This window comes from Gaeumannomyces tritici (assembly GCF_000145635.1).
Source record: "Gaeumannomyces tritici R3-111a-1 unplaced genomic scaffold supercont2.4, whole genome shotgun sequence".
Taxonomy (NCBI): Eukaryota; Fungi; Ascomycota; class Sordariomycetes; order Magnaporthales; family Magnaporthaceae; genus Gaeumannomyces; species Gaeumannomyces tritici.
Genome location: NW_008804548.1, coordinates 3,168,968 through 3,178,564, shown reverse-complemented (window position 1 = coordinate 3,178,564; position 9,597 = coordinate 3,168,968). Strand labels below are relative to the sequence as shown.

General features: G+C 57.8%; 2 protein-coding genes across 2 annotated transcripts in view; both read left to right on the top strand.

The window, feature by feature from the left end:
* The first annotated feature begins 3,415 nt into the window (after nucleotides 1-3,415).
* Nucleotides 3,416-8,456, top strand: GGTG_08469 (developmental regulator flbA). Its single transcript, XM_009226309.1, has 3 exons — nucleotides 3,416-5,399; nucleotides 5,643-6,977; nucleotides 7,094-8,456. Exons 1-3 carry the CDS (start codon nucleotides 4,791-4,793, stop codon nucleotides 7,229-7,231), a joined length of 2,082 nt encoding a protein of 693 aa, XP_009224573.1. The 5' UTR covers nucleotides 3,416-4,790; the 3' UTR covers nucleotides 7,232-8,456.
* Nucleotides 8,311-9,597, top strand: part of GGTG_08468 (hypothetical protein) — a 2,845-nt gene continuing 1,558 nt past the window's right edge. The window contains exon 1 of the mRNA XM_009226308.1: nucleotides 8,311-9,564. Coding sequence (XP_009224572.1) covers nucleotides 9,190-9,564 — 375 coding nt within the window. The 5' untranslated portion in view covers nucleotides 8,311-9,189. The remainder of the gene's footprint in view (nucleotides 9,565-9,597) is intronic.

The following is a 9,597-nucleotide window of genomic DNA, read 5'->3' as shown; positions in this document are numbered from 1 at the left end:
GGCCTTGTGCCCTGTGCCATGTGTTCTAACGGATCCCTGGGCGATATTTGATTCCCGGCTCGGCAGGCGTCCCAAGCTCCATCCCGAAGCGATATCGAGAGATTGCATCTCGGGCAGATAAGCGGTCCACGCCTACCTCTGGAAGATATCGAAACAGATTTCTAATCAACAAGGCTTCCAGCCCTGTCCAGTCCAGTCCACTCACAGCACAGCCACCATCTTCCATCGTTCGGCTTGACAGACAGCTCCAGTTGCTGCTGACGGAGCCAAGGGGGGATTTTATCTAGGCCCCGCAGATGGAGCGCTGACACAAATGCAAGGTGACGGCGTGGCCGACGGGGCAGGCATCGGCCCCTCCCAACAACACATAGCGGGTCCTTTGAAGCACCCGAGTCCTGGCTGCTTTCGACGCTGTCACCGGTTAACGCCGTACCATCCGCGAGGGAAAGAATGAGGAAAAACCCACCCAGTAACAGGGGGGTTGAAACTGGAGATGGCAGGGGTCGTGGTGACTTGGGGGGATGTCACGACTTCAAGAATTTCTCGTCCTTTAAAAGCTTTTCTCGATTTCTCTCCTTCTTTCACCAACTTCAACAATGGCAGTGACTTTTATGCCAGCACGTGACTCCCCTTTCGCCGCCCCTGTGATCTCCAGTTTTAACCCCCTATTGGGAGGTGGGTTTTTCCTCTTTATTACCCTCGCAGATGGTACTCGCCGGGAAGGCTTGCTCGCGGACCCTGTCGGGGTTTCGGTTTCAACCCCACGCTTTTGTAACCTGGCCCGCCGTTGCCCGCTTCTATCCGCCCGGACACCCCCGGAGGGAACGAAGGTAACGTTTCTAGAAGCAATCCAAGAGGGTCGTTTCTCAAGCCCCCTTCATTTCCCTGCCCTCGGCGTCTCGGGGCTCGGCGCATGGCACCCATGACGGCGGCGAGGACGACGGTGATGATGGACATGACGGATGGCTCGGAGGGAGCTCCCCAGAGACAAGTCTGTCTCTGTCTCTCATGCGCAAGCCTTTCAATGCTGACTTGCTAGCGTTGCTTACTAGCCCATCTGTTTCTTGGCGGGCAGGATCCCAGCGGTCTCGCAATAGGGTTTTGCTGGTGTTTGCTACCCCAAGTAGGTGTGGCAAATCTCCGGTCGGCTATCGCGCTTAGACGACGAGGTTGGATCATCACTAGGAGACGCATACACACTTACGCACATGGGCAGCCACCGCCCGAGATAGCCAGGGAAGATTAGTCTCAGCGACTTTTACCTCTGCCTCGCGCCTTGCCCTTGCGTCGTCCAGGACAGCACAACTAGCGACCGTTCCCGTGAAGAGCGGGCGCATCTGGCAGACCAAGTGCGTGCGTGTGTGTCACCGCCCATAACCCGAACGCTGCACACGGAGAGGAAACCGCCCAGGCGGGAAGAGACCGACCGACCGAGCGCCACTGTGCGTGCGATCCCCTCGCTTCAAAGCAAGGTGCGCTGGCCCGCATGTGAGGGAGGGCGGCCATCGATCAAATCAAACTCACTAGCGCACGGTGTGACTAGAAGGTGCGTGCCAAAATGGAGATGCCAGACCAAGCCTGCCTGCCCATCCTGTCATGCATTCTCCCCAGGCGGCTTCACGTTGAGGACGGAGAGTGCCCACTAACTCGCAACGGCGACGTCGGAAAGCCCACATAATTACGTGCCGCAAGAAAGCAGCTATTGATGCGGGACGGTTGCACACACCGCCAGATGGTGGATTTTGGAGGGGAGCTCAAGCATCGTTTGTCGCACCAAGAAGGCGATATGGTGCTGAAGGTGCGTTATTTGTTGTTGGTTTCTTTGCTTTTCCTTCGGATTTCTTTCGGATTTCTTTTGGTTTCGCCGTTTTCTTCTGTCGCCTTGGTATCCTGCCGCCTCCTTTCCCCTTCCCCTTTTCCCCATTTGGCACAAATCTCCGCCTGATTGGCGTGTTTTTATCTTGCAACTCGTTTATCCTCGTCCTCCACAGATGACTCGCTCCCCTTTTGCCTGTCATCTCAGAACCCCACCTCCAATCAAGCGCGCTCTGTCTTTCTCCCCACCACCAGATCACCAGACATCATCACTGTGCCGTCGAAACAGCCATGACTTGAGTGGAGTCCCGTGCGACTCTTGGTTGGGCGGGAAGGAGTCGCACATGGCAGAGATTTCCAATTTTGTGCGGTGCTTCCCTTTGTCCTGGCTGCTGTTGCGCCAGTGCGCCAATCTGGGTCCATTTGTCGTTTCTTGGCCTCGTGTCTCGGGTGGCCCACCACCTGCACCGGCGGAACAGTTCCAGAAGCCGCAGGGGTGGGTGAGCGATGAGCCACTGACGAGCCAAAGTTAAACACTGGCGCTCCGAGAAGAGCCAGGCCGAAAGCAGACAGGAGCTGGGAAAAAGCATTGCGAGCTTACCAGGAATGGCAATATGCCTCAATGGGCCGCCGATATTGGGACAGGCACGCCTCCTGCCTCCTGAGGGCCCAATTGATTGCAGGGTCCCGGTCGCATCGTCGAATCGTTTGGGCTAATAGGCCGCCGTCGAAATTGAATTGTTTGTCTGTTTGGTGCCGGGTTCAGCAGCAAGACAGGGTCACACAACCGGGCACGTAGGAGCAGGCGGCTGGGCAGGCATGTCAGCCTGCCAGCTTGCAAGCTTGCCAGCTTGCCAGCTTGCCAGCTTGCCAGCTCTGCGAGAGTGGCTTCAGCCCCCCTCCCCTCCCTCGCGCGCGTGCGCCGAAAAAGGCCGGAGTGTGACAGCATGCGCGCATCCCTGGTGGGCGGAACCCACCCATGCGAACCTGCAACATGGGCGTCGCCGAGCGGCGTCGTGGGTGGCCGGAAGGCTCCACATGGAGCAATCCCACAGCGTGGCCGGCAGGGTCCACCACCCAAAGCAGGCTGGTCTGATGGCAAAGATCCCTGAAAGCCACGCGCCGATCTCGTGAGCTGCTGTGAGACCTTCTGCCACATTTTCACCCCTCCCTTATTCCCTCTCCCAAGCAGGGGCGCGCACAAGTCGCGCTGCCTCCAGTCCACCATGCAGCCCGTCATTTCCCCACCGCCGCCTGGCCTGTGGAAGCCAGCTGATGACACGCCCAAACTGGGTGGAGGGATTGACAGCGACTGGACAGGTCACCTCAAATGTCACGCCCCCCCCCCCCTTTTTTTTTTTTGCAGTGGGCACGTTTGTCACAGAATGCGTGCTTTCGTCCTTTAACTCCAACCTGGCTGTAGCCCCAATCCAAATCCAAATCCTGGGCAAGGTGGCTGCGGCGCGGTTCGCGGTCATGAGCGACTGCTCCTCCCAAGTCCAAGTGGCATCCGCCCCGTTCATACATACGGTATGCCCGTGCTCGCTGTATTTTTATACCTGTGGTTGCCGCCCGCGGCAGCTGTGCCCGCCGCCGCTGTCGTCTTTTAATTTCGTTTGTCTGCCCGGCTCTCCTTCCATGGATGGGACTCCGCCCACCCCTCCACCTGATAGGGCCTAATCAAGATGCCATCAGTTTCACGGCACGTGGCAGCCACACTGCCAAAAAGTGGTCCCGCTAGCTCCTAGCCGGCTGGTTCTCCCTCTGGATGGATGCCCATGCGCCAGGCGGCGCGGTCCCAACCACACTACTGGCGTGCCCTGTCGCGTGTGTGTTGCCTGCCCGTCCCATCACCTCGTCTCCTGCATAGCTTGGGCCGAAGCCGGCGCCCCATTCGTCCGTCGCAGCTAAGCAGCTCCCTTGAGCTCACTCCATGTGCTGGCCTTCTTTTCCCCGGCCAGCCAGCCGCGTGCGCTTCGTCATGGAGCCTGGCCGACGCCCTTCTAGTTGGGTCCGGGGCCCTGTGTCGTCTCCCGCTCGCTCCAGGCTGGCGGCAACGTGTCACAGCCTGACGTGCATCCATACGTCTGGTGTCTGGCCACGCGCGCTAGATTGCTGGAATTTGTGGTCGGTCGGTGCTGGCCGAGTTGTGCGCACAACCTGCCAGCAAGCAATTCCGCTTCGTTTTTTCCCCCTTCTTGTTTGGCACCTTCTCCCTCCCCTTAGAAGCCAGACACCCACACACCCACACACCCACACAGTTACATCCAGATACATACAAACACGCCCAACGACAAGGTCTAGCGCTGGACAAAAACTCCACCATCTATGAATAGGGAAATTTTGGGAGAGACCTGACTTGGGGAGCAGTCCGGCTGTTGAGGGCCCCTGGTCGGGCGGGCAGGTGCAGGTGCAGGCGCAGGCGCAGGGCGCGGTGGGGTGGTGCTGCTGCTACCAGCCAGCCTGGGCTCAGGTTGTCGCCGCCAGCCTACCAGGCCAGCTGCTGCCCTCCCCACCCCTCCCCACTCGTGCTTGCGTCTAGGTACCAGCACCTCAACGGGCCTTGGCCCTGCCCCCCCTCCTCCGCCGAGGTACCGTGGTACCGCTACATGCTGCCTGGGTGGAGGCGGTAGCTGACCGACAAACTCTCCGACCTTTATTTTGTATTTTATTATTACCATTATTTTTCGCCATTTTCACCTTTTTTATTTTTTTCTTCTTTTTTTATTTTTTTATCCTCCTTCTCTCCTTCCATTCAGGCCCAAAAGCACTGGCCGGGGGTGGCAGGTCTGCCAGTCGTCGCAGCCCACCTTTTTATTTCTTCACAAGGGCGGCTCTTGTTCTGGGCTTCCATCCATTCCCACCTTCCCCCCCTTATTATTATTTGAATCAACTTGGCTGCCGTCCCGCGCTCACCCCCCACACCCAATTCGACGGTTCAACTAACAGCGCTTTCCTCTGCCTGATGCTGGTAGATGGCCACCGCCTCTCACTACCCGTCCTACACAGCTCAGTCGCAACAGGCCGACGCCGACGCCGACGCAGCCGCAGCTTCCCAGCTACAACAACACAACTACAAACACCACAGCAACAAGCTTTCCGCGACCCAATTCGAAGCCGCTACCCCGTCTCCCACGCCCTCCTCGACCAGTCCGACGAGCGCCGCGCACAGGAATCAGCAGAGCGTGCCATTTGTCAAGGTGCAAAAGGCCGGGGGCATATTCTCGTATGCCGCCGCGGCCATCGACAGGACCTTTTCTGACCCCAAGATCCGGCATCGCCAGTCGGCGAGCCGCCTCTCCGTCGGGCCCGACCTGCCCTCCTCGGTCGCCCAGTCCAGCCCCGACGGCACCCCACGCAACCGAGCGTCGGCCCTCCTGTCAGGCTCGCCAGCGTCGTCGTCGTCGACGCTGCAGAACGCCCTGGCGTCCGACGCCAGCCTGCTCAGGACCCCTCCCTCGCTGCCCTACGCTGCCACCGACCCGGGCCGTCCGCTCCCCATCCACCTGCCCTCCGCCAGCAAAATGCATCAAACATCGTCGAGATTATTACGAATGACGGATGACGACCGTCCATTCACAAAGGTTCGCATCCTGCCCACCCAATTGACCCCCCAAAATCCAAAACCCGCTTCCCCTCCCGCACCGAACTGCCTTGCGGAACACCATGACTCGCGCATCTGTCTGCACTTGCCAATGACGTTCTCTTGTCGACATTTTGTCCTTCGCTCTCGGTAGAGTCTCCGCGGAGAGCTTGAGGGCGTTTACACCTTTCCTTTTGGTGTTCCTGTCTCGTCGCTAACCACGCACACACGTCGGTAATTCCAGGACTTCAAGGACCTGTTTAGCACACTCGTCGTTAGCCTCCTTCCGCTATCTGCCCACCGTGTGCGCTTGACCAAGGTCGAGCACACGTTCCTGTCCGAGGATGCGATCAACAACCTCGGGTCGCTCAAATTCTCCCAGTCCAACCGCATGCCTGATCCCAAGGACCCGTCCAGGATCGTGACCACGACCACGACAACGACCTTTTCCATGGCCAAGGATATGGCCCGCTCCATATGTCAGCGCTTCCTGGAAGCCCGCTTCATCGAGTCAGCCGACGGGAAGTACCAGCAGGTTTACACAATGAAGGGCTCCGTGTGGCAGCTCACGCCCAAGGGAATCTGCATCTTGGACCGCTTCTGCTCGAGGAATGGCATCCAGCAGAAGCAGGTCGGCGAGCTGATAGGGACCTCTCTGGCCCAGCTGGTGATTCTCGAGAGGGACGGCCAGACAGACAAGCTGGTGACGGATCGCGGCACCATCGAAGTTATCTTTAGGAGATTCATTGGCGCCAACGGCCCCAACGTGAAGAACAGCGTGAGCTCGGCTGATTCGGACTCTCTGAGCGATTACCGTGACGGCTTGACGGGCGTGAAGATGGCTGCGGAGCGCAAGCTTGCCGGCAAGACGTACAAGGACACGTTTACTGGCAAGTCGGCCACAGATTGGCTGATGGACTGCTGCACCACGGTTGACCGGCGCGAGACGGTCGAGATCGCGTCGCTGTTTGTCGAGTACGACCTGATAGAGGCGGTCCAGCAAGATCGCTCCTACATACAACAGTTCCCCGTCTGCCACCAGTTCCAGCCAACAAAACACGCCGTCTACCAGCTGACCACCAAGGGCAAGGACCTCATCAACGGCGCGTCAATAAGGGGCCGCTCATCCGAGAGCGACACGGCGCAAGGCAGCCGGTCGGGCATCGCTCGGGACTCTAACACGCAGCGCCTCGAGAAGATTCTCAATGACGCGGCCCTGCGCCTGCTGTTCCGCGAGAACCTGCGCGAGACACACTGCGAGGAGAACCTCTCGTTCTTTCTCGACGTCGACGAGTTTGTGCGGAGCTGCCGCCAGGGCATACGGGCGGCCCAGAAGAGCCCCAACCCCAGCTCCATGGACGGCATAAAGGAGATAATGGCGCAGGCGTACGGCATATACAACGCCTTCCTGGCACCTGGGTCGCCGTGTGAGCTGAACATCGACCACCAGTTGAGGAACAACCTGGCGACGCGCATGACCAAGGCCGTGGGCCAGGACGTGGCCATGATCGAGACCCTGCATGAGGTCACGGCTCTTTTTGAGGACGCCCAGACGGCCGTGTTCAAGCTAATGGCCAGCGTAAGCATTCTTACCCCCCTGGCTATCCTGGACTAGAGTGTTGAGCCCCCCCAACGGTCTCGGGTGGGTTGCTGAGAGCAGAAGATTGACATACATATTCTCTTGTGGAACTACAGGACTCGGTTCCGAAATTCCTTCGCAGCGCTAAATACGAACAGACGCTAAAGAACTACGATTTCGATTCGATTGCAGTCGCCAGCCATTCGCAGGGTCGCGTTCCGGAACGCAGCCAGAGCAGGTCAACGCGCAAATGAGCAAATAGGACAAGACAGATGAAAAACAAGCAAGACGAGCAAATAGGCCACCATGGAAAATCAACAACTGGTCGCCTTGGCTGCCCTAGCCCTCCCCAACCACGACATACCGAGACACGCTGCATTTCCCACGCATGAAAACACGGACGCGAGGAATTTGGTCATCCTGATGGACTAGCATTGCTGGAACGCCCGCCTCGCCCGATAATGAACCCAGATCTTTAGATGTGGGCGAGCTGAGACTCGTCTTCCCGCCCACCGGCTCACCGTCATTTCCAGCATACCCGACGAGAGATTTGAGTTGGACATCCGGCCAGCTGGTCGGCCTGGCCTCTTTTTTCTTCTTCTCGTTCCGTCCCCCTCATCATCGCGCCTAGGGTTGTTCTGCATGCGTGCGACTTTCTGCTGCTGCTGCTACTGCTACTACTACTACTACTAACCCATATGATATCACATCTTCTCTTTTGCTCCTTTCGAGCTTGTGTTCTTTTCTTTAACGGCCCACTCTATATCTCGTCTCCCCTTGAAGTGTTCCAACTGGGGGCCCTCTTATGTTTCTCTCAATATCAGCATTCGAACGGGCTGTATTAATTCTTTCGGGCCTGTTTATCATTGCTTCTTACCTCCGGCCGTTCTCTTTCCCGCATTTTCTTATTTATTACTGCTTACTTACAGGAACGGTGGCGTTTTAGGGGAAAATTGCTTGGAGCATAGAGAAAACATTTCGCAGGCGGCCAGTTTGATATTCCCCACACCCATAGGGTTTCCCCCTTTGGTTCGTTTTCTTTCTTCGCTCGACTTGTACGCATGTGGACTCGGCCCGAATTCCGCGTCTCGGGTTATTAGGCTACCAAAGGGGTTCGATCTGGAGGGAGAGCAGGCCGCACAGTCAGCGTAGGGATTGGAATTTGAGTTGAGTGCTAGGCCGTTTGCTAGACGGGCCTAGAGCCCAGGCTCTATTTCGGAGCACTGCTAGGCGGGCATATATGTATGCCAGCAACATGGGACGGGGTCGCGAACGAGTCAAGGTGTACATATCAAATCGCTCTCATCAGGGTCAGGCTAGGCTTGCCGACTCCGCCATAGTGGGTGGTATCGAGCTGAGGCCTGGCTGTGGGCATCGAACAGAGACGAGAACAGCGACAATCAGCAGGGGAGGGTGTATGTACTCGAAAACATTGGTCTCGTCTGCGATCTGCGATCTTGATCTTCCCCTCTATCCTCGGAAGGGAGGTAGCGGAGGCCAGGAATGTGTTGATTTGATGATGTTTTGGCACCCAGGGGCAAAGTGGCCGCACCAAGAATGGGCGTGGTTGACACTTGGGCATTCCAGGCTCGATGGCGACATCACCGATTCCTGATAGGAGAGCCTCGGGGTTAGATGTCAACACACACTTGGCTGGACATGGGCGCCTGCCTCGGGTAGATAGATCACCTGCCCGCGCGGGGAAGAGTACGGGGCCTGTTCGGCAGATGCGGCTAGGCCGGGCCTTTGCCATCCCTTGGTTGACTAGATGGAGTGGCAGTAACTAGACGGCCCAGAGGAGATTCCGTCCATAAAAGATGGCATGCCCCCCCGTCCGTCTTTCCGGGTTCTGAACCGAGGCCGACCTCCTCCCCCAGCCCCTAATCAACCGACCTTTTGACACTCATTTTTAATCCGTCACTCCTTTATTGTCTTCTAGTCGCTCGTTCCAGGACAAGAGTCACCAACCAGTCAACACCTGCACCGTCCTGTCTTGGTCTACCTCATCATCCCCCCTTACTTTTCTCCCTTGCCATCCTGTCCCATCCCCTTTAGTCCATCTATTAGTGACCAAGCTTTTGGCGATCAAGAAACAACACACTGACTGAGAAACGAAACGACCTAACCGCAACGATAATAACGACCTCTATTTTGGCAACAGTGACGGCGTTATAGGACAACGGAAACTAGCAACAGAAAGAAAGCAAACAAGATGCCCTCCAAGCATATCCTCCTCGCCGCCGCCGCCGCCGCCCTCGCGGTCGCCCCCGCCGCCGTGCTGGCGCAGACCTTCAACAACGTCAACGACATTGCCAACTCCAACTCCAACTCCAACAACGTCGACGTGTCGGTTGGCCTGGGCGGCGGCCCCGTGGTGGCGGTGCCGCCGACCACGCTGTCGACCCGCACCGTGACGGCGCCCACGTACATGGCCAACTCGACCAGCATGACGGTCACCACGACCGTCGTCACGGCCTGGAGCACCTACTGCCCGGAGCCGACGGTGCTCTGGTTCGAGAAGGAGCGCTACGTGGTCACCAAGCCGACCATGCTGACGTACAAGAACTGCCCCTGCACCATCACGACTGTACGTTTTCTCTCTCTCTCTCTCTCTCTCTCT